This window comes from Globicephala melas, chromosome 18, assembly GCF_963455315.2.
Source record: "Globicephala melas chromosome 18, mGloMel1.2, whole genome shotgun sequence".
Classification (NCBI taxonomy): Eukaryota; Metazoa; Chordata; class Mammalia; order Artiodactyla; family Delphinidae; genus Globicephala; species Globicephala melas.
Window position 1 is genome coordinate 66324366 of NC_083331.1, and position 23974 is coordinate 66348339.

Consider the following 23974-nt stretch of genomic DNA (forward strand, 5'->3'; position numbering starts at 1 on the left):
TTTGTGCAGTAATAGTTATCAACATTTTTATGTGAACATGTTGATATTTTAGAAATTATTTTGATAAGAGTACTATTGATCCTTCGGATTTCTCTGTTAAGATCTTTAAGGAATGTGTAATGAGGATGAGTGACAAGTGAGTGAAAGGATGTATTTTAGCTCTTAAAAGGTGGCAGATTGACGCAGGCATCTACCAACTGACTTCACACTGTATCTATCCCGTGTCATTTTACCGTTCACACCCACATGTGATTAACTGCACTTTGAAGATCATATTTAATTTTATTAGAATATAACATATTAAAGTCTAGTTTCAGCAGAAAAATCTGCGTATATGTATACACTTTGGAACTGCTTGTAATAGTCTGTACTGCCCATCCCCATTCACTCTACCCACAGTGTATATTCTTTCTAAAAGTAGTTGACATATACCATCTAATTTATGTTAACAAAGAAAGCTTCTTTCATGTATGTATTTGGTGGTAGTCTGCTTCAGTTTTGATATCCAGCTCCTGGCACAAAGAAAGCATCCAGTAAATTATTGAATTAGGAATAAAGGTCCCTTCAGTTCATTACCTTATGGATTTTGACCATTTTCTTTCCGAATATCTGGAGAACCCTTATATTGCAAATCAATTTAAGCATTTCAGCATCTAATGAAAAGCATGATAAAGAATAAAAAATAAAGCATTCTAGATGGTGTACATCCAAAATGCTTTTTTAGCCTGGTGACCATGGATATGTTTGCATTGTTTCTGTGACATTTTCACTGTGGGCTACATACAAAAACTGCCATATTTGAAGATAATCACTTCATTGACTCATTCTATTTTGTATGGCTATAAGCGTCAAGAATTGATTCCAGCACCGGAGATACAGCTACATAAAAAAGCATTCATGGGGCTTCCCTGGTGGCGCAGTGGTTGAGAGTCCGCCTGCCGATGCAGGGGACACGGGTTCGTGCCCTGGTCCAGGAAGATCCCACGTGCCGCGGAGCGGCTGGGCCCGTGAGCCATGGCCGCTGAGCCTGCACGTCCGGAGCCTGTGCTCTGCAATAGGAGAGGCCACAGTAGTGAGAGGCCCGCGTACCGCAAGAAAAAAAAAAAAAAAACATTCATGCCCTTGCCTTCCTGAGGTCCCAGATCTAACTTTAAAGGTGACACAGCTGTTGTAAAGCAGAAGCAAGACCTTATCTCAGAACACCTAATTCTCTTCAGTTTTGTTTGGTTTCCATTTTCTTTTTTATTATCCCACATTGTTTTATAGGACGTCAGAGCCATGGTGCATATCTAGTAACTTGACTTAGCAGTGCTTGGAGCAAGAAGACGAACAGAGTAAGGAAAGATACTTCTGTTCAGAGAAGATGGTAAATTGTCAGCTTCTGATATCAGAGGCAATAGTATCTATCCTGTTTTTCTTACATTGTTCCCATAAGAACTAATGGTCTTTAGAGTAGAAAGTTAGGTTTGGCCATCCTGCCAGGGAATGGAAGCTGGAGATAGGAAATAAGATAACTATGTAACAGTTTTTGTTACCATGTAACAATAGTATTTTACAGTATCCATAATACTTCAATGGATAATTCATGTAAACTGCTTAATGCAGTGTCTGGTACCTCCTAAGCCCTCTACAGATGCTAGCTATTATTAGTAAAGTCATCACCGTCATCTTCCATAACATAATACCTAAGGATCAGTGATGTTTGTTTCACAGATAAGGAACATGAGGCTCAGAGAGGTCACATGACATATCTGAGGGAGCACAGCCAGACTTTCTAGGTCCACTAAATCGACATCCAGTTCTCCCCCCTTTGCGGTGCAGTCCATCATGATTTTAGCCAGTGACCACATGGTGGTTGACCTTGACTGTTAACGTAGAGATAGCCTTTATCAAGTGCTTGTAGAGCCATCACATATTTTTCTTAGGTCGTGGTTTGAGGGGATGGGGAGAGAACCGTGTGCAGGGCTTTAAAATAACTACTGTGGAAGTGGCATATAGGATAGAAGAGAGGGGTGAGAAATTGGAGGTGGGACCAGTTAGGAGACTATTGCATAGCTCAGGTATGACTTGTTTTGGAAATGAAAGGGGTTTTGTAGCGGGAATGAAAATGAAGGGACAGATTTTCTCACATCCAATAATTCTCACCCTGCCTGTCCCCTGTAATCACTACTGTTCCAGACCTATTGTTACAGTCTCTCATCCCAAACCTGATTACTTTAGAGACTAGTGAAGACTTTTGCTTACCACCCTTTCTCCCTCACTCTCACAGTGACTTCTTATAACTGTTTCTAACTTCTTTTAATTCGCTGTTGACTTGAATCCTGTCAAAATGTCGTTAGCTCATCATTCTCCACTGGCTGCTGTTGGGCACCGTAATCTCTGCCAATAATGGTAGTTTCCAGCTCCTTTCTTCATTGTGCATTTGTTTTGTTTTGCCTTTGCCATCTGTCACCTGTTACTTCTCCCGCTTCAAATGAAAAAACAACTTTTTAATAGACATCCCCAGTCAAACTTATGCCAGTTGAACCAACCAGTTACAACCTGTCATGCATAATTGATACGCTCATCCCCTGAGCTGCTTATTGCTGGAGAGAAGGAGAGCTAATTCTGCTGGTCTGATAACCTGCATTTTCTAGAGATTCAGCGTGTTTTTAGTTTTGTTTGGTGCCGTTTGTATTTAGTGATTTGGAAATAAATATTTTAAGATCTTACTACAACAGTAGGAAAATACCCCAGGAAAAATACTCTTCTGGTCATAATTTAAAAGTTTCTAAAAAGTCTTAGCTCTTTCTAGCTTTGACGCATCTTTAAATCTTTTTCAGTCAGAGGTAACTTTTAAGAAGTACTTGTAACTGAACTTTAACTGTGTATCAGATATATATGAATTTTCATTCATCAGCATTTTTGCCAAGAATTTGAAATGAGGGGATGCTGAGAAGGTATATCCTATAATTTGATATAAATTTAGATAACAGTTCAAATAACTTGCGTTTTCCCGAGCAACTGACTCAATTTAGTCTTTTCAAGTACAATAGTTGGACCTGTTTTTTAATGCAGAGGTTTTTAGATTTCGACTCTCACTGAAGATAAAAAGCATGTTTTATGTCTGAAGACCTTTGTTCCTTAGATGGATGACAGCTGTGTGTTTTTCGAATAGGTGTCCAAACTTGAATTTTCCCTGCTATTTAAATTATGTAAGAAGATGCATACTTTGTTGACAAATTATTTGATGATTGAATATACATTAAAATGCAGATTGAAATTTAACTACACGTTAAAGTATCAAATGTGGACCAACAACTGCTTTCCTCTGCCTTATTTTGGTTATCTTGGATATTGTGCTTCTTTTAAAAAAAAAAAAAGGGAATCAACTGGTTTATTCAGATATTTTTGCAATTAGTTTCTAAATAACAAGGTTTAAGGCTTCCAGTTGCAAACACTTCCTCACCTATGACACATTACTGGGGCAGATTAGCTTCATTTCTAATAAATAAAAAGCCAGATTGAATGTGGTCATGATTATATTTTCTGTTTCTAACATGGATATTCGAAGTTCCCTGCCATACTGTGGCATCTTGATATGCCTGAAAAGAATTGTGGTCAGATGGATGCAATTTATAGAACTGATGGTGAAGAAAATGTTCAGAGTTATTATCGTTTTTATTTCCAAAAACATATACTTTAGTATAGTACTCCTTATGCTTTCAGTCTTTAGCCAGTCTTGAATATAAAATAAACAGCGTAGGACGTGGACAGAAATTTAAAATGGATTAGCAGTATTCAGCTGAATAATATACTAACTGATCGACTTTATCATGCACTTTGTGTGACTTGCACCCCATAACCAACATGCATGCTCACTCCGTTTGTCTTGAAGTTTATTTTACCATTCCTATTTCAATGAGGAAATCATTTAGATAATTATCTCATTTATTGATTTTTTTCTGTTTCAATTTTTTTTTTATTGATGTATAACTTTTATGTAGTGAAGTACACAAATTAAGATTAGACAGCTAGATGCGTACTCCAGGTAGCCAAGTCCTGGATGAAGATGTGGGACAAACATTTCAAGCAGCACAGCAGGTTCCCTCATGTTTCATCCCTGTCACTTCCATGCTCAAAGACCAGCACAGATCAGTTTGGTCTGTTATTAAGCTTCTGGCCTTTATCATTCAACATCCTCTTTGTCAGATTCATCCATGTTGCTTGTAGCAGTAGGTGATTCTTCACTGAGGTACAGTAGTCCCCTTGTATGTAGTCCTCTTGTATGATTTCATTATTTATTCTGTTGATAAGTATTTGGGTAGTTTCTAGATCACGGCTATCATTATTAACACTACTATGAACATTCTAGTACATATCTTCTGGTGCATATATGTACACTGTCCCTTGGTGTATACCTCGGAGTAGAATTATTGGGTCATAAATGCATAGGCTCAGCATTAGTAAATACAGTTGACCCTTGAACAACATGGATTTGAACTGTGCAGGTTCACTTATATGCAGATATTTTTCAAAAGTAAATACTGCAGTGCTACACAGTCCATGGTTTGTTGAAGCCCTAGTTAGTTGTGGAGGAACCATGGATACGGAGGGCCAACTATAAGCTATAAGCAGATTAACCCCCAAGTTAAAGGGTCAACTGTACTGCCAAATGATTTTCCAAAGTAGTTGTACCGATTTGCTCTTCCCCCAATAAGAGTTTCAGTTGTTCCACATCCTGGTCAACATTTGATATAGTCAGTCTTTTAAAATTTTAGCTTAGCTGATAAGATTTTAGCGGTACCTCATTTTGATTTTAGTTTTTATTTCCCTGGTGTATAATGATGAATACCTTTTTGTATGCTTAATGACTATTTGCATATCTTTTAAAAAATACCTGCTCAAGTGTTTTGTCCACTTAAAAATTGTATTGTCTTCTTACATTTTGTAGAAATTCTTTGTACATTTTGGATAGAAGTCCTTTGTCAGATATATGTATTGCAGATACCTTTTCCCAATCTTGCCTTACCTTTTGACTTGCTTAATAGTTTCTTTTAATGAGCATAAATTCTTAATTTTAATGAAGTCTACTTTATTAATCTTTTATGGTTCTTTTCTGTGTCCTAATTAATATATCTTTGTCCACTCTAAGGTTATGAAGATTCATCCTCCATATTTCTTTCTAGAAGGTATATTGACTTTCGTTCTGTGATTCATCTGTAATTTGTGTTAGTGGTGTAAGATGGGGGGGGTTCAAGGTTTCTTTGGGTTTTGGTTTTTGGTTTTTACCACATGGCTATCCAGCTGACCTAGTGCTATTTATTTAAAAGACCGTTTCCCCAATGAATTGTAGATGCACCTTTGTCATAAATCAGGCAAATCTGTATGTGTAGGTCTGTTTCTAGACCCTCTATTCTGTTCCATTTTTCTATTTCTTCTTATGTGTAAACCACACCATCTTAATTATTATAGCTTTATAAGTCTTGATATCTGGTATCTAATACTCAAGCTTTGTTTTAATTCTTCAGATTTGCTTTGGCTATTCTAGTTATTTTGCTTTTCCATAGAATTCTTTGCATTTCCAAAAATCATCTGTCAGTTACCCCATACGCACAGAATTATCAAAAATCTGTGTCATTTTGATTGGGATTACGTGGAATCCATAAATCAATTTGTGGAGAATTGACGTGTCAATGTTGGGTCTTCCAATCAGTGAATAGTACATTCCTCCATTTATTTAGGTCTTCTTTAATTTCTCTAAGCACTGTTTTGTAATTTTCATTGTAAAAGCCTTTTAAATCTTTGATTAGATTTATTTCTGGTATTTGATAATTTTTCAACAAAAAGCTGGAGCAGTTAGGCATGTATAACCTAAACCTCACATCTTAACACAAACTAACTTAAAACTGATCTGACTTAAACGTAAAATGCAAAACTATAAAACTTTTAGAGAAAATCTTCATGATCTAGGGCTAAACAGAGTTCTTCACTTGACACTAAAACCATATTGCATAGGATAATAATTGATAAATTGATATTTAAATGATCTATTTCATATGAGATGAGTTGTGATAGTTTGTACTTTTCAAGGAATTGGCTGAGTCACCTTCAATTGCCTTTGGACAAATTGGGTACCATTCACCTTTTCCCTAGTTGAGGCCAGAGCAATGACTGCTTTTACCAGTTCGCCCTCCTCTTCGCTTTTGCCTCACCCCGTGAAACAGTAGAATTTGCCAGACAATTTTTTTAATGGTCTGAGGAGAGCATAATGCTGAAAAGGCCATATGGAGAAGTATAACTTTTTCTTTCTTAGGAGGGCCTAAGAAGAGGGGACAGTGTTGGAGTTTTTATTTATTTATACTGTCCCTCCAATCAAAAAAGTATTTGAAGCTTCTTGTTGATTGATGTAATATTTTCCTAAGATTTTTAAAGACTTAATTAAAGTAATAATTCGGAAAGAGCTAAAAATACATCTATAGTGTTGGGTAATTATCATTCACAAACTTTTAGAAATAATCAGAATATCCAAGTGTATGGTAGAAGCAGAAGGCAGAAACATTACTCTTTGTCTATTGGTAGGAATTTGAGAGTATGTAGAAAGACCTTCAACAAGGTGAAATTTGAGTGGCAAATGATTTTTATCTTACATAGTAAAAGAAAAGTTCGTATCTAGAAACAGCATACATCTTTCACAAGACTCCCAGGTAATCAGTAAAGGATAGGTAGAAATCCAGGAATAATATTAAGGTAAACATGAAATGAGTAGGATATTTAGAAAATTAAACGTATATAGGAAAAGGAAGTAGCCACTTCTACAGGAAAATCATCGAATTTTAAGCTAAGAGGGGATTGTTTTTAATGTTTATTAAGAACTCCATGGTATACTAAAAGTTTCTTTGTAAGAAGTAGTGATTTGATAACCAAGACAATTTTAAACATGATCACAGTACAAGTGTATTAGAAACAGGGTAATAGGAGGCATATGGTAGTTCCCCTTGGGGTCTTAGGTTCTTAGTCATGAGATAAAAACTATACTTGTAGGGCTTCCCTGGTGGCGCAGTGGTTGAGAGTCCGCCTGCCAAGGCAGGGGACACGGGTTCGTGCCCCGGTCCGGGAAAATCCCACAGGCCGCGGAGCGGCTGGGCCCGTGAGCCATGGCCGCTGAGCCTGCGCGTCCGGAGCCTGTGCTCCACAACGGGAGAGGCCACAACAGTGAGAGGCCCGCATACCGAAGAAGAAGAAAAAAAATTATACTTGTAAAAGCAATAGTTTACCTATGAATCTTTTTTCTTTTTTGAAAAAATAAGAAAAAATTAGATTAGATTTCTCTTTTTTGTCAGGCCACTACCTGCTGTCTTCTTCAACCAGTCCATCATCATGTCTTCGTTGGTGCTGCCTCCGAAATATATTTTATTTCTTAATACTGTCATTGCCATCATCCCAAGTCATCATTGACTTTTGCCTGGAACAGTACAATCATCTCCTGTCTTCCTGCTACTATTGTGCCCCTAAAGAACATTATCTGTACATTAACCACACTGATCTCTTAACACATAGAACCACCTAATTTTTTTTTGTTAAAAGACCTTCAGTGACTTTCTCCTATTCTTACAATAGTGGCCATAGGTCCTTCTTCAATCATCCCTCATGCTTTTCTTCCCCCTTGCTCTTTACGCTGTAATCGTTCCAATCTCCTTTTTGTTCCCTGAATAAGCCTAGCACTCTTCTACAACCTATCCTTTATATTTTCTTCTGGCTAAAATGTTTGATTCCTGGTTTACTCCCATGGCTGACTCAACTCTCAAGTCTTCAAGTTTCTGCTTAGAATTCATCTCCCAGAGATGCCGCCTTTGATCACCTCATGTAATATTGGCCTGCCCAAGTTACTGTACATTAATCAATATTGTTTTTCTTTGAAACAGCTGTCACAGTCTTTAGTTACATTGGTTGTTTGTTCATAGTGTTACCTTCAACTTGAGTGTAAACTCCAAGGATTTTATTTGTCTTATATCTCCAGTCCTTCACACAATGCCTAGTAGATACTCAAGAAATAAATTAATGAAAACCTATGAACCCCAAATTCTTAATGATATAAAATGTAAATAAGAGTTCAGCCAAATGAGCTATTTATAAAAGGAAGATTTTAAAAAGAGATGAAATTTGACCTCAATTTCGAATGGTAGTTAGAATTTTGATTGGTAGGGACTTCTGTCGTTAGAGGACCATCATGAACAAGAAAACAGAATTTAGAACAGAAGATTCTCTTTGGAAAGTTGTAGGGGATAAAGTTGAATTAGATATGAAGGACTAGAGTTTGGAAACCTGAAGAAGCTAAACAGAGGGGTTTAGGTATAATATGATCAGTAGTGGAGAGCTGCTGTCACCCCCTGAGAAGAGCAGCATGAATGACATCATATAAGTAAATTTTTTCAAGGAATTGATGCATTTCATCTAAGTTTATTTCAGGAGCATATTCTCTTTCATGTCTGTAGGGTGTGTAGTTAAGTTTCCTCTTTCTGGTATTGTTAATTTGTGTCATCTTTTTTTCTTGATCAATCTGGCTAAAAGTTTATCAGTTTTATTGGTCTTTTCAGAGAACCAGATTTTTAATTTTGTTGATTTTCTATATTGTTTTTCTGTTTTCAATTTCTTTTATTTTTGTTCTTTATTATTTCATCCTTCTGCTTAATTTGGATTTATTTTGTGCTTTTGCTCGTTTCTTAAGGTAGTAGCACAGATCATTGATTTAAGACCTTTCTTCTTTTCAAATATAAACATTTAATGCTATAATTTCTCTCTGTGCAGTGCTTTAACTACATCCCACAGATTTTGATATTTTCATTTTCATTCAAATAAGTGTTTTCTTATTTTTTAATGATGCCTTCTTTGACCCATGGATTATTTTGAAGTATATGGTTCAGTTTCTAAATATCTGGAGATTTTTCTTGATATCTTTTTGTTACTGATTTCTAGTTTAATTCCACGATGGTCCGAGAATATATTTCGTATCATTTCAGCTCTTTTACATTTGTTACAGTTTTTATAGCCAAAAATATGGTGTGTCTTAGTGAATATTACAGGGGCACTTGACAAGAATATGTATTCTGCTTTTATGGTGTAGAGTGTTCTATAAATATTAATTAGATAAAGTTGGTTGATATCCTTCTGCATTGCTACACAGTTCTCACAGTTCAGGTCATCTTCCTAGCATAGTGGGCAGAGAAAAAATAAGGAAAAAAACTAAAGATTTCTCTCATTCTCTTTGGACCTTAAGGAGCCCTTTTTTCAGGTCCTCTAACCAGAAATTTCTCATGAAGTCTTAGCTGTTGGCATTGCCCACTACCCCAGCTCTGCTAGGGGCCCACTGTAGGTGAGTTGTGAAAGGAAAAACAAGAAAACAGGGAGGTTTTGGCTTCCGTGGTGGCTCAGTGGTTAAGAATCCGCCTGCCAATGCAGGGGACACGGGTTTGAGCCCTGGTCCAGGAAGATCCCACATGCCACAGAGCAACTAAGCCTGAGCACCACTACTGAGCCTGCGCTCTAGAGCCCGCAAGCCACAACTACTGAGCCTGTGAGCCACAACTACTGAGCCCATGTGCCACAACGACTGAAGCACACACACCTAGAGCCCGTGCTCCGCAACAAAGAGAAGCCACCGCAATGAGAAGCATGCACACTGCAATGAAGAGTAGCCCCCACTCGCCGCAGCTAGAGAAAGCCCGCATGCAACAATGAAGACCCAACGCAGCCAAAAATAAAATAAATTTATTTTTTTAAAAAAACCCTTAAAACATAAAAAGAAAAGAAAAAAGGGAGGTTTCCCCACCCACACACATACTCCAGCTCACAGAGATCCCTTTACCCTGATCTTCTGGGTAGAAAGACAGAATTTCCCCCAGAGTTCTGGCTGTGTGCATACCACTGAGTGCCCACCCTCAGCTCAAGGCCACAAGAGAAAAGAGGAAAAACTAGGAAATTCAACCTCCGTATGGGTCTTCTCTCTAAGAATTGGCTCTCCTCCCCAATCTGCCTGCTTTTCTTTACTTTTCAGAGTTGTTTGGTAGTTGCTGTTTGTATTTTGTCCTGAGTTTTTACCTGTGATTAGTGGGATATAAAGACTTTAGTGGACTTAAGCCAACTTGGCTACCCTAGTCCTCAAGTAGCTCTTTTTAAAAGACTTTATTTCTTGGACTTTCCTGGTAACGCAGTGGTTAAGAATCCGCCTGCCAATGCAGGCGACACGGGTTCGATCCCTGCTCCGGGAAGATTCCCACATGCCGTGGAGCAACTAAGCCTGTGCACTGCAACTACTGAGCCTACGCTCTAGAGCCCGCATGCCGCAACTACTGAGCCCGCGTGCTGCAACTACTGAAGCCCGCAAGCCTAGAGCCCACGCTCCGCAACAAGAGAAGCCACCGCAATAAGAAGCCCACGCACCGCAACCAGAGAAAAGCCCACACGCCACAACGAAGACCCAACGCAGCCAAAAAAATAAATAAAAATAAAATAAAATAACAGAATTAAAAAAAAAAAAACTATTTCTTCAGAGTAGTTTAAGGTTCACAGCAAATTCGAGGTGATGTGGAGATTTCCTGTATAGCTCCTGAGCCTACCCATGCATAGCCTTTCCCATAAGCAATATCCCCCACCAGACTGGTACGTTGGTTAAACTGATGAACCTACATTGACACATCATAATCGCCCAAAGTCAGCAGTTTACCTTAGTACACTCTTGGTGCTGTACGTTATGTGGATTTGGGCAAATGTTTAATAGCATGTATTCATCGTGGTGGTATCATAAAGAGTATTTTCACTGCCCTGAAGATCCTCTGTGCTCCACCTCTTCACCCCTTCCTGCCCACCCCCACCAACTCCTGGCAACCACTGATCTTTTAACTGTCTCCATGTTTTGCCTTTTCCAAAATGTCATATAATTCAAACCGTACAGTATGTAGCCATTTCAGACTGGTTTCCTTTACTTAATGCGCCTTTAAGTTTCCTACCTGTCTTTTCATGGCTTGATAGGTCATTTCTTGTTAACACTGAATGATATTTCATTGTCTGGATGTACCACAGTTTATCCATTCACCTACTGAAGGATATCTTGGTTGCTTCCAAGTTTTGGCAATTATGAATAAAGCTGCTATGTACATCCATATGCAGGTTTTATATATTCATAATTATTCACTTTTGGGGGTAAATACCAAGGATTGCTGGATTGTATGATAAGAGTATGTGTAGTTTTCTACGAAACCACTGAACTGTCCTCCAAGTGGCTGTACCATTTTGCATTCCCACCAGGAATGAATGAGAGTTCCTGTTGCTCCTATCTATCATTTGGTGTTGTCACTGTTCTAGATTTTGTCCATTCTAGTAGGTGTATAGTGGTGTCTCTGTTTTAATTTGAATTTCTCTGACAAAATATGATGTGCAGCATCTTTTCACATGCTTACTTGCCATCTGTATATCTTCTTCATTGAGATGTCTATTAAGGTCTTTCGGCGTTTTTTTTTTTTTTTTGCAGTACACAGGCCTCTCACTGTTGTGGCCTCTCCCGTTGCAGAGCACAGGCTCCGGACGCGCAGGCTCAGCGGCCATGGCTCACGGGCCCAGCCGCTCCATGGCATGTGGGATCTTCCCGGACCAGGGCACGAACTCACGTCCCCTGCATTGGCAGGTGGACTCTCAACCACTGCGCCACCAGGGAAGCCCTCGCTCGGTTTTTTAATTGGGTTGTTTCTTGTTGAGTTTTAAGACTTCTTTGTATATTTTGGATAACAATCCTTTATCAGATGTCTTCTGCAAATATTTTCTCCCTCAAATGGTTTTTTAATACAACATTCAAAATGCCTGAGTTGAGGGGCTTCCCTGGTGGTGCAGTGGTTGAGAATCCGCCTGCCAATGCAGGGGACACGGGTTCATGCCCCCGTCAGGGAAGATCCCACATGCCACGGAGTGGCTGGGCCCGTGAGCCATGGCCGCTGAGCCTGCGCGTCCGGAGCCTGTGCTCCGCAACGGGAGAGGCCACAACAGTGAGAGGCCCGCGTACCGCCAAAAAAAAAAAAAATGCCTGAGTTGATTGTCATGATCAGTTTGGTCCCTCACCATCAAACTGTTCTTCTGATACAGTGTCAGCTCTTAATTTCTATTAAAACAAATTATTTTTATCTACATCGATTTGGAGTATCCGTGATAGCTTTGAGTATCTTTTTAGTGTTATTATGCTCCTAACTTAATTTTTACATTACATTTACAGATTTCTCTCTGTTCTTCAGTATGCAGTCTGAAACCAAGAGAAAGTTGCAGCACAGAATTGTGGTTTCCTTCCATTACTCAAGCTAAATTACCAGAAGTGCTCTTTTAAGATGAAATATTTAGTCACCTCAAAACAAATCAGTTTAGAGGAAGACGGAAGCCTTATTTAGCTTATGTTTTCCATCCTTACGAGAAGTATTGATGTTCTATGCTGGCAGGCTGTGGTAGGAGCCTTCAACTCCTAGCCAAAAACCGTCCTCTTTCTCCAGAACTGCCATAATACTTTATTGAAAGATTAAAAATATCAATCCCAAGGGTGGGGAAACAGGCACTCTTAAGCACTGTTGGTTGTGGTATAAATTTCTGGATGTCAGTTGAGACTGCATGTATGTGTGCATGGCAACCTGGTTATCTAATCTAGAAATGTGATTTTTCTGGTTTAAATGGTATGCCATACACACACACACGCACACATTATGCACACCTTTGAGAAAGAAGTTATACCTCTAGGTGTAGTTCATCAGATTGCTGTTTGTTAGTGAAAAAAATGAGTAGAGGGGAACTCTCCATGCACTAATGGAGAAGGAGTCATTAAATTACGGTATGTTTATCGTAGAGACTCTATAAAATGGAATACTGTTTAGCCATTAATATGATGTATATCACTTATTGATATACAAAGTCCATGATAAGTGAAAATCGAAGCTGATATAATCTTTCATAAAAATTTACATTTATATAGATATGTATAGGAAAATAGTGAAATGATATTCATGAAAATAGTTATAGCAATTATTCTCATAGAGGTGAGATTAAGAATGTTTTTCAGTTTCCTCTTTACCTATTTAAATATTGCCATGGGTTTTTTAAAATCATTACGTGTTACTTATTTGACCAGGGAGATGGAGAAGAAACGCTATTTTCATTTTGGAGAAAAGATTTCTATGTTCTCAAGCGTAAAAGGAGGGACAAGGTGTTACAGATCACAGCTCATTAGATAGGGATAAACTTTTTAGCACTGACTTTTTTACACTAACATTTAACAGAACTGACAGGAAGGACAAAATGGGTTGCCTGAGATATGATTTCCACATCACTAAAGATGTTGAAATATAACCATTTGGTAAGGTTGTCATGGAAATGATTAAAGCATCAGGTGTTCTGACATTTTGCCTTGAGACCCTCTTGGTAGGTGAGATTTTTAACAACGGGTGGAAGGTTGAACAAGGGGACCTTGTAAGTAAAAATCTTTCCGATTCTCATTTCTGAATTTAAAGAGAATTATATTTCAACCTGCTCTTGAAAAAGTGACTGAGAAGACAGCAGCCTGGTAAAATTCATGTGAAGCATAGCCTTCTTTTAATATGCTACAATGCGACACCCTCAAAAGGAAGTTAAAGGAACTGAGTATAGTGCTATCTGTCTACAACTTACCATTGGTGAATAAATGCAGGGAAGAAGGAACTGATCCTGGACTTGCCACAGTACAAAACCATAACTATACACATACAGTATTGTTTGGGGTCACAACGTAGTAGATCAGGTCAGTGATTCCTAAGCCCTGCTGAACCTCACAATTAGTCTTCAGAACTTATAGATCCAGATAGGTTTTTTTAATTTTGTTTTTGCGTACGCGGGCCTCTCACTGTTGTGGCCTCTCCCGTTGCGGAGCACAGGCTCCGGACACGCAGGCTCAGCGGCCATGGCTCAGAGGCCCAGCCGCTCCGCGGCATGTGGGATCTTCCCAGACCGGGACACGAACCCGTGTCCCCTGCATCAGCAGGCGGACTCTCAACGACTGCGCCACCAGGGAAGCCCTAGATAGGTATTTTTTAATACGGTCTTGAGTCCTGATCCCACAAATTCAGATTCAGTAGCTCTGGAGTCGGGCCTGGGAATCAGTATTTTTAGTTCTTAAGCTATTTTGGTGATCAGCTGAGTTTGACACAACCAGAATAAAATATACGTACACATATACCCATATCAAGACAGTTACATAAAGACTGTTGACAAACATCAAATGCTTTGAGCTATTCATATTTACGAAGCTGCCTTCACTGAGAAGCCATCAACATTCTACAGCTAAGTGATACTCACGCCAGTATTTCTGATGTTTCATTCAATGCATTAAGCAGAGCTGCTCAAAAGAACTAATTTTATTTATTAATATATTAATAATTATTAATAATTAATATATAATATATTATATATTAATATATATTAATATGTCATGCTCATGATACGGTAAACAACACGAACATTCATGTTAATAAAACAAGAGTTCTCAGAATATAAACAAAAATAAAAGTGAGATGCAGAAGCCACTGCATGATCCCACTCTCAAAGCAAGGAAGTTATGCTGAAGTTGATGAGAAACCAGCTGATGTTTAAGATGTGGACAGCGTGCTACTCTGCTCTTAATAACGTTAACAATAATACATAAATTAAATATTTTCGGAATTTTGCAGCTTCACCTTTGTTCCCAAGTGATGTGTTTAGAAAAGAGAAAAAATGAAGACAACTCACGAAACTATTATAAATATAGAGCATGAAATGAAAGTGCTGCCGTCACCTGCCAACCAAGTACCTAGTCTTCCTAGATAATCTGGTTGGCCCTGTCACAGGCGTCACGTTTGTCTTCTGAGGCCACTTTTGCCACCCAGGTTCCAAAGTTCTGTTTAGCCTGAAGTGAACAGGTTTCCTGTGCTGCAGGGTTTCTGGCTGCAGGAGTGGCAGGAGGCTATACAGATGGGCCCCCAGCCATCACACACACTCCCACCAGCTTTCACACTGCCTGGCCTGAGTCCTACCTGGCATGTTCTTCCCCAGATACCTGCTTGGCAAACTCCCTCACACCTTTGCTCACATGCCACCATCCCAACAAGGCCTACTCTGCTCATCTGGTTTAAAGTAGCACCTGTGCTCCCAGCCCCCTCCCTGGTCTGCAGGTTTTTTCCATTGCACCTAACACCATTTAGTAAGCCAATAATTTACGTATTTACTTGGGTGTATTATCGATGACCGTCTCCTCTGCTAGACTCTAGGGCAGAGCTCTTTGTTTTACTCACTGATGTATCGTAAGTGCCTAGAATAGTATCTAGCACATAGTAGGCCCTTAAATAAACGTGTTAAATGGATGAATAAATATACAACACATTGACTGTTTATCACTAGTTACTTACGCAGCGGCAGGCAGTTTTCCGTAGAGCCTTCAGTGCTCGCACAGCTAAAAGCATCCCACGTTTCTGTGTTTGAACAGTGGTGTCAGTGCGATGGAGCTGCCGGGGCCCCAAGTGCATCTCCACCTTCCTGGGAGGCGGAATGCACTGAGCACCCGCTCCACTCGCCAAGTCGCAAAGCTCTGCTGCCTGGGGACTTCGCCCCACTGAATCTGACGCGGTTACCCCTGCATGTTGGGCTTACTCCTGAGGCGTCCATCCGCATCTCTTGTGAAGCTCAGCCCGTTGGGTGCTGTTCTTAGAGCAGTGCTGGGCTCTCAGCAGTCACTCAGTAAGTGATACGTGTTGTCTTGGGAGTGACCTGCTGTGTCTGTGCTGACTTTCAACTTCAGGGCTTAAGAACCCCTTCGAAATTAGCTAGTCCAGCTCATTTTATGGTCCAAGAAACCACGGAACGTAGAGATTACGTTAATTTTCTAAATTCACAGCACTGGCGAGAGGCAGTTCTGGAACTGGAGTCCTGGTCTGGGCGTTATCGGTTTGTTTGTTTCTTAACATACCGTATAACCACAGTGCAGAGCAGAGCCAGTTTCCTCACAGCCTCGCTCTACTCTGTCAAGCTCATCCTTTGCTGCTGTCCCATTTCTTTCTCACTCATCTTCCCGAAGGAGGATCCAGGTTTCTCCAGATCTTTCCTCCACACGGAGGACCAATTCTGTCATCCCAAGCCAGCGCCTTTTCCGATCCCCTTCCCCACAGGTACCCACATTAGGAGAAGGCTCTTCCGCTTTTCCTGTTCCCTGTGGTTACGATGCTCAGCCTGGGCGGGGTAGAGTAGAAGAGGCTGTTGTCAGGGCGCTGCTTTATCCCTGTGACTCCAGGCCTGCCTCTGGCCCTCGTCCTCACCGCCCAGGTTGGTGCGCCCTCCGTCGCACTCCTCACCCCCGCCCACCAGTTCCCCCTCCTGCTTCACACTTCCTGAGGCCGTGGTCTCATATCAGCGGGCAGGAGGGGAAAGAACGCCACCCTTCGTTTATCCGGCACTTGGTTTTTCCTAGGTTCTCTCACGTGACCGTTAGAGCAACCTTGTGTGTTAAGTGGGAACAGATGTTCTTACTCCTGCTTTACTGCTGAGGAAATGAAATACGGGCGAGTAGAGTAACTGATTTGCCCAGGCTTGCAGCCTCTCAGTGGCCCGACTGGAAGCTGAGCCTCCAGATCCTGTCGCATATATTTATGTTAACCGAAGGAGCCACGAAATTGATCACCGTCGGGTGTTCTGAAATGTACATCTTATTCAGTCTTTTCTTAAACATCTTATTCAGTCTTTTAAAGCCTTCTGAGAATATTAATCTGGATTTCTCTAGCATCTTTAGCATCTTGGTTTTAGGAAAGACCACTGAATTCAGTGTGTGATATAATGGACAAGGTCTCTGATACGACTAAGTGGACATTTCGGTTTAACAATCATTAAATACTGTTGCAAGTGGACCTATGTTTGCAGTGTTCTAGTTATTACCCTTTTGAGAATCTGTTAGATTTATTCAGATTCTTGATTCAGTGTATCATACAATGGTTAATGATTTGGTTTTTTTACACGTTTTGAAAATCCACATATTTGTAGTTTTTAATTAAAAGTAAGAAATATTTCTTTATGTATAAAGCATATTATACTGTATATTTAAACTAAAAAGTATTCCTTAAAACAGTTATCACTTGATTAGTAATAGAAAGGGATGCCTTATCACTTTCCTTTTGTTAAGTATTGTAAACAGAGATTGAAATTAATTTTAACTTAAATTTAATCGATAAATTTTACTTAATTTTATTAACGTTATGTTACTTTACTTCTAGACAAAGTGTTTTAAACACGCCTCTTATAAGGAAAACAAAATGCAGTTATACCTTTGCAAGTGAAACAGATTAGGAACTGACCTTGTCCCGACAGGACTGGCCGTGTCAGCTCCTTGCCAAGCTTCTCTGTACAGCAGGCCAAGAGGGCTTGTATGCAAAGCACTGATTTATAGTGTTCGTAATGCAGCTTCATTCTCACTGCCGTTGTCCTCCCAGAGGCCAAGGAGTACACGTAATTGTTTGTATGTGAGGGTCCTAGAAGCTGTGAAAAACTCCTGTGTCATATGTTCAGAGCTCTCAGTATGATCTGAGATCAGAAAGCCTAGGCACCACTGAAATACAGTAAATGCATGGAAAGTCCTTTGATAAAAATTGGAATTGTCCAGATCCATTTCTAGCAAAATGATAATATCCAAATCTTAGATTTACCTTTGATATTGTTATCCCCACTGTCCCCACTCATTTTTAAGTTGCTTGTGTATTTCAGATTTCTAAGGGGCACACTGCCTGGAGTGCGCCCTGTTGTTGAGACCATTCTCAGTTTGATCTTGTGCCAAAGGAAAACAGAGAGACTCTGTTGGGAATATAGTTTGCTTTATAAATTAGGGTGAGTAGAGATGAACCATCTTGCGAGGATGATGAAGTTGTGGAAGTACTGTCACTAGCATTAGCTGCCAGCCTGTTACTCAGTTTCCTGAATGATAAAAACGCCCTACAAATCCTGCCTTAGTAAATCCTGACTATGGGTAGCTTTCTCTTCTAACGGATTAGCTGTATCTAGTCACATTTGTTATCACTTGTGTGCAGGTTTGCAGTTTGCTTCCTTTATAAATTAGAGATGCATTCTGCTTAGGGTAAGTACAGACACAGGTATTGATTTATCCTAAAATCACAAAAAGCTTTTAAAATGATGTATAAAGTACAAATGTATTAGCAACATTGCTTAGAACAAACATAAACACAAATAGTAAATAAAGAGACACAGTAGCACCATGTAGTTTTACACCATGAGTAATCATTGCAGAGAGAATCATCTTTAGTACCAAAATGACTCAGGACCTCTTTGTTCTTTTCATATTATCTTTTGTCTATTAGATTAGTTTTTTCCAAACATCTTTACTTATAGAAACCTTACCTGAGTCCATCTGACTCCTATAACAAAAATACAATAGACTGCATGACTTAAACAACAGAAATTTATTCCTCCCAGTTCTAGAGGCTGGGGAGTCCAAGGTCGAGGCTCTGGAAGATTCAGTGTGGGCTGTGGGCCCACTTCCCTAGTTCATACACTGTCATCGTTTCACTATGTCTTTACTTGGCTGTAGGGGCAAAGGAGCTCTCGGGGGTCTCTTTTATAAGGGCACAGATGCCATTCCTGATCTCATCACTTCCCAAAGGCCCAACCTGAATACCATCGCCATCACGTTGGGGGTTAGGGTTCAACATATGAATTTTGGTTGGACACACATTTAAGTCTGTAGCACACTGATTCTAGTTAGGAAGGAAAAGAAGTGGTAACATCAAATAAAGCTAATGATTGCAATGTTTAAGTCCTTGTCAGGCTGAAAAGAACCGTGATTGTCTTTCAACAGGCTAATCTATATCAGTTTGTGTAAAGGGATAGAGTGTAGTTGTGTTTGGTGGGTTTCATCCTAATGAGTTCTACTAGCTTTTCTCTTATTTAGGAACTATCAGAACAAGATCAGTTTTGTATACTTCTAGAACATAGTAAAATGCTGAAATTATATAAAATTATAAATTATTCATTTAGTCACAAGAGCTAGTACCTCATCATCTGAATTTTTGTAAGCATCTCTTATAATGAAAAAAGTTTAAATTAATCCATAAAAAGGGATTTATTCTGAGATTCTGAGAATAATTTTCCAAGTATATCTGGAAAGGTAAATTGATTTTAAAAGATGTATAACTGATTAATTTAAAACATCATTTTGAAAAACCCATTTATGACCTACTATGAGAGCTGCTTCTAAATGCCTTCTGGCAAACGTCAAACCAACTGGAGCAAATAATTTTTCATGTACCTAAAAAGTATATTTGTAGTAGAATATAGAGAAAAAAGAGAAAATACACTTTACCTGTTTAACTTCATGCTAACTTCTCCAACATCTGTGTGTTTTGTTTATTCTCTCGTAGGTATGAGAAGGTGCCAGTCATCTTGGTCGGGAACAAAGTAGATCTGGAAAGTGAGAGAGAAGTGTCCTCCAGTGAAGGCAGAGCCCTTGCAGAAGAGTGGGGCTGCCCCTTCATGGAGACGTCTGCCAAGAGTAAAACAATGGTGGACGAACTCTTTGCAGAAATTGTGAGGCAAATGAACTATGCCGCGCAGCCCGACAAGGATGACCCGTGCTGTTCTGCATGTAACATCCAGTAGCATTCACACGTGGCTGTCCTGGTCAGGAGCTGCCCTGAATCGCAGGCGATACCAACCTCGTCTGCTCAACAGTGGAGCTTGCAGGATGTGTGGTGCGAATCTCCAGTGAAATAGCCGTCCTTGTTCAGAGTGGAGCAGTGATGGTCAGTTGATGTCTCTGAGTAACATATGGGTTCAGTAACTCCAGTCTTCACCGTGGTCCTCAGTCTTCTCTAGGCACCTGCAGCTTCAGGCATAGCCAAGTCGATCTACAGAGTGTTTTCCTTTGAAAGCTATCATTGCATTGTCACTGAGTTGACAGAAGCAACTATGGTATATGTTAAAAATAATCACGGGCAAGAAACCAGAAGAATTCCTGTGACCACTTACAATTAAAATATTTTGTCTTCTGTTAAAAAAAAAAATTAAGGAGAAATATTTTCCTACAAGAGTACTGAATTTCAGGAACTGAGATAGTGCTTCTAACCAATGTATCACGTCAAGTAAGATAACAACAGCTGACCTGCCAACAGCATTACAGGGAGAGATTCTTTGCTCAGCTGACATATTTGTTTTTCAAAATCGATGCTTAATTGTAGATGTTATCCTAATTTGTGACACGGAACTAACTCACACATCAGTCCTTGATAGAGCAAAAGTCACAACAGGTTGTGTAAAAATACAGCCTAGTGTTAGAATGTGTCATCACCTGCTTTGCCCAGAAAGTGGAGACTCTTACAAGGGTTTGAGCCGAATTAAAACCCCAAACCCACCCTCTGTTAACTAAGCAGGGATGGTCTTTATTACTTTACTGAACAAGAAGGAAGCAACTGTGACGGAAAGAGATTGTGTAGCCTTACTAACGAGAAGTGTTCTAGTAGATTAACTAGTACCATCATGTAAGGAAAACGAAGCCATGTTGCATCCACATGTTCCCGTTTGCAGAAACCTCACAAGACAGTACAGATATCTTGCATTTTTACGTTCGTTAAAGCAGCAAATTCCTTCTTGCCTTTAAGGGCTATGGTTGTGGTGTGATTCTCGGCTAACCTGCTTTCGAAATCAAGTTTTCTATAGCAGAGCTTTATCGCAGGCATTTAAAAAATTGAATAACCATGAGAAATAATTTGGGCTTAAAAGTAGAACATAAATTATAGAGTGAAAGTTAAAAGACAAAAAAAAAAAACCCTTTAATTTTCCTGGAGAATTATATAAAGATTTTCTTACAACAATTTTGCCCTGATTACTGAAGTGGCAAATAAAGCTAGAGTGAATATTTTGTTTTGAAAAGGTGCTCAAGTTCTGACATTTTTGGTTTTCATAGCCGTAAAGTATTTATCATTTGCATGACTAAAGGCACACGAAAAACCTATTCATAAGTTTTACAATCAAGTGCAGAAGGGTTTTCAACTAACTTCAGAGTTACAAATGCTGAAGAGCGTATCTTGAGCTGATCCTCTGGAGATAAATTTGGCCTTCAGAACTGCAGTATCACTGAGCCTGTGATCTACATACCGCCCCACATGTTGTTGGTTTCACGCGCTTGTGCAAGTAAGCTCGGGTCTTATGTGTGTAACTGAGCGAAGAGTGTATGTTTGCGTGTGCATGTGTGTTCATTGTTCCTACGAATTTGGCACAAGTCAGAGATAATTGCCTATAATGAGAATCTGTACTGCAGAATATAGTGTATCAAAACCATTTTTTTCTTTCAAATTATTTGTTTTTATACATTACTGAAATCATTGGTAGCCCCCCAAGTGTTTAGTAACCTGACATTAAGGTTAGAGGAGAGAAAAAAGGTGGATAGTCCTTTTCATAGATGAGAAAACAGAGATCTGTGGGTAAAACCAGGCCGTGGTTGTCAGAAGTCTTTGAACCGTGAATATTTGCATTCTTCAGTATCGTTTTTTTTTTTATGATCCCCAATTATGAAGCACCTTGTTTATAGGACAGAAAGTTCTGACCAGTTTTATTGAAATAAATTTCATCACGTAAAAGGTGATTTGACTCGATCACGTGGAGAAATCAAAGATTCAAGAAGTATGATTTTATCAACTGAATTAGAAATACTTGTTAGTGCACTGTTTGACTTTTGAATCCTGTAACTTCTAAGAATGATTCTGTTTTTTAGAATTCCATATTTGGTAGCAATTTATGGCAACAGATTACATATTAAAAACATCTATAAAGATTCTACAGTTTTACATTGTGGATTGCTATGCAGACAAGAAAAGTTAAATAATATGAAAGGTATGGCAAGATATAAGGTGGAAAAGGTTATCTAAAAATTTGGGTTTTAGTTAGACGTGTTTGTCAGACAATAAGGTGGTTTTTTACTGTAAAGATGTTAATAACTGATTTGGCTGCCTGATCAGTGTTTCCACGCAGCCCTGAATATTTAGTGACAAAGCATCAAAGATACGCAGAAATGTGGAAACTGCTTGTGTGCTCTTACTGTTGGTATTTCATCTGGTATGGATATAACTCAGCTTGAATGAATGTGTTTGTTGAGACGTTAATACAAAGCTTAAGAACAGGAAGATGAAATTTGTTGGCACATGAAATAATAGTGGCTAAAAGTTGGTGACCTTGGGTCACTATTTATTTTATGCCCTGATCAGACTAGCAACTAGATAAGTGAAAGTTTTTCTAACATGCCTTAAAAATGTTATGGTTTGATCCAAAGACCCACTTTTTCTTTAGCTACTATGATAAGGTTTTCTTTTTTTTCTGTTTCATCTCGTTTTACTTTTATACAAAGGCAGCATTTTTTAAGTTTTTTTCGTTCTATATTGCAACTTTTTTTTTTTCGTTCTTTTAAGCTGTGATAGTGATGGTAACTGATGCCTTTCATTTTGTTCAACTTATACAAAACAAGCCAGCATCTGATCAAAAGTATTACATAAAATCTTCCTTAAACTATTGAAAGGTGCTTTGATGATTTTCTCCTTTGGTTTGTAGAATTAGGACTGAAATTTTGACTCTGATCGCTACAGTTGCCATCACTTTTCTGTGGTAAAACTACTGATATTTGCTCTTCTGTATAAAGAAATGTTGCCTAAGGGTGTCTGCTGTTTGTTTTCAGAAGTTGCCCACTGGGGGTATTGTCTATATGTATGAATATGAAAGTGCTTATTTTGCTTGTTGCCATTGGTTTTTTGTTTGTTTTGTAGTTTCTTGTTCTTCTCAGTAGTCTTGTGTTAGCACTTGGGTAAGCTTTAATTGTCTCCTTAGCCAATCAAATGTTAAAGACTATGGGGGTCTTTTTTTTTTTTTTTTTTTAACGTGTCATTGTGCATCTCTTAAATCTTGATCAGGGTTTCAAGAATGACTGCAGTGGGTTTTGGAAACAGACTTATCCTTATTGATTTGGGATTTCCCAGAGATAAATATAGTTCACAGTTAATTGTTGAGCTCTAATACAACTGACCATTTAAAATTGAACAACAGTTTATTGTTTTGTAACAATGTCAGTTGTTAAACCTTGACATTTCAATTAAAACATGAATTGTAGTTATAACTCAATGCAAATTCAACAGTTGTATTTGGAGTTAAATTATTTTAACAAATAAATTTATTTAATGAAATTTCCTCTGGGTTTGGGTCTCTTTTGGTTCTAGTTGTTTTGTACCTGTTCATGGGTGAAACGTATTTAATGTATTTTTTCAAAAAAAACCTAAAAATTGCCCTAGAGTGAATTTAATACTCTTCTTACAGAAATAGTCAAGCTGAATTAAATTGAATTAAATTCATCATGTAAAAAGGGAGGTTAGTAGATCATTTTCACACCATTTAAAAATTAAAATGACATGAGAAAGATTTTTAAATCAGTAATTTCAAATATAAAGTTATCTTCATAAATGGTATTTTATATTTTTGATGATAGCTGGCTAAATTGAAATCTCAATGCTCTTGTTCACAGAATTGCTCTAGATAATTAACATTAATTAGCTGTTGCTTTGTAGCCCTGCTAGTATCACTAAAATGTATCCGTGTCCTTCTAGTCATGGCTTGGGGCTGTCTTTTTGTTTAGGTCTTGTGGATTTTAAGGTACCAGAAGCTGGAGGTTGCTGTTCAGTGGGGCTGTAGGGCCTGCTTGTTCTATATACAGCCCTTTTAATGTTGACAGATGCTGTTAATTATATACAGCCTTCAGCTGCTCTGATAAGGAGCCCATTCATCCCCTAAGCCAATTTAAACTGTGCCTTTTGGTCATGTTGCCTTCAAACTCTGTTGAAATTTCCTGGCAACATTCCACCAGTTTAGAAGGCTCATTGTTTTGGAATATAAGAATAATTTGAATGAATATAACAGAGGCACTGTAGACAGAATC

At 38.8% G+C, this 23974-nt stretch overlaps 1 protein-coding gene across 1 annotated transcript in view; it reads left to right on the forward strand.

The window, feature by feature from the left end:
* The window catches only part of RAP2A (RAP2A, member of RAS oncogene family), a 39972-nt gene extending 17521 nt beyond the window's left edge, over nt 1-22451 (forward strand). The window contains exon 2 of the mRNA XM_030856881.3: nt 19425-22451. Within this exon, the coding sequence (XP_030712741.1) occupies nt 19425-19662 (238 nt within the window). The 3' untranslated portion in view covers nt 19663-22451. The remainder of the gene's footprint in view (nt 1-19424) is intronic.
* Nucleotides 22452-23974: the final 1523 nt, after the last annotated feature.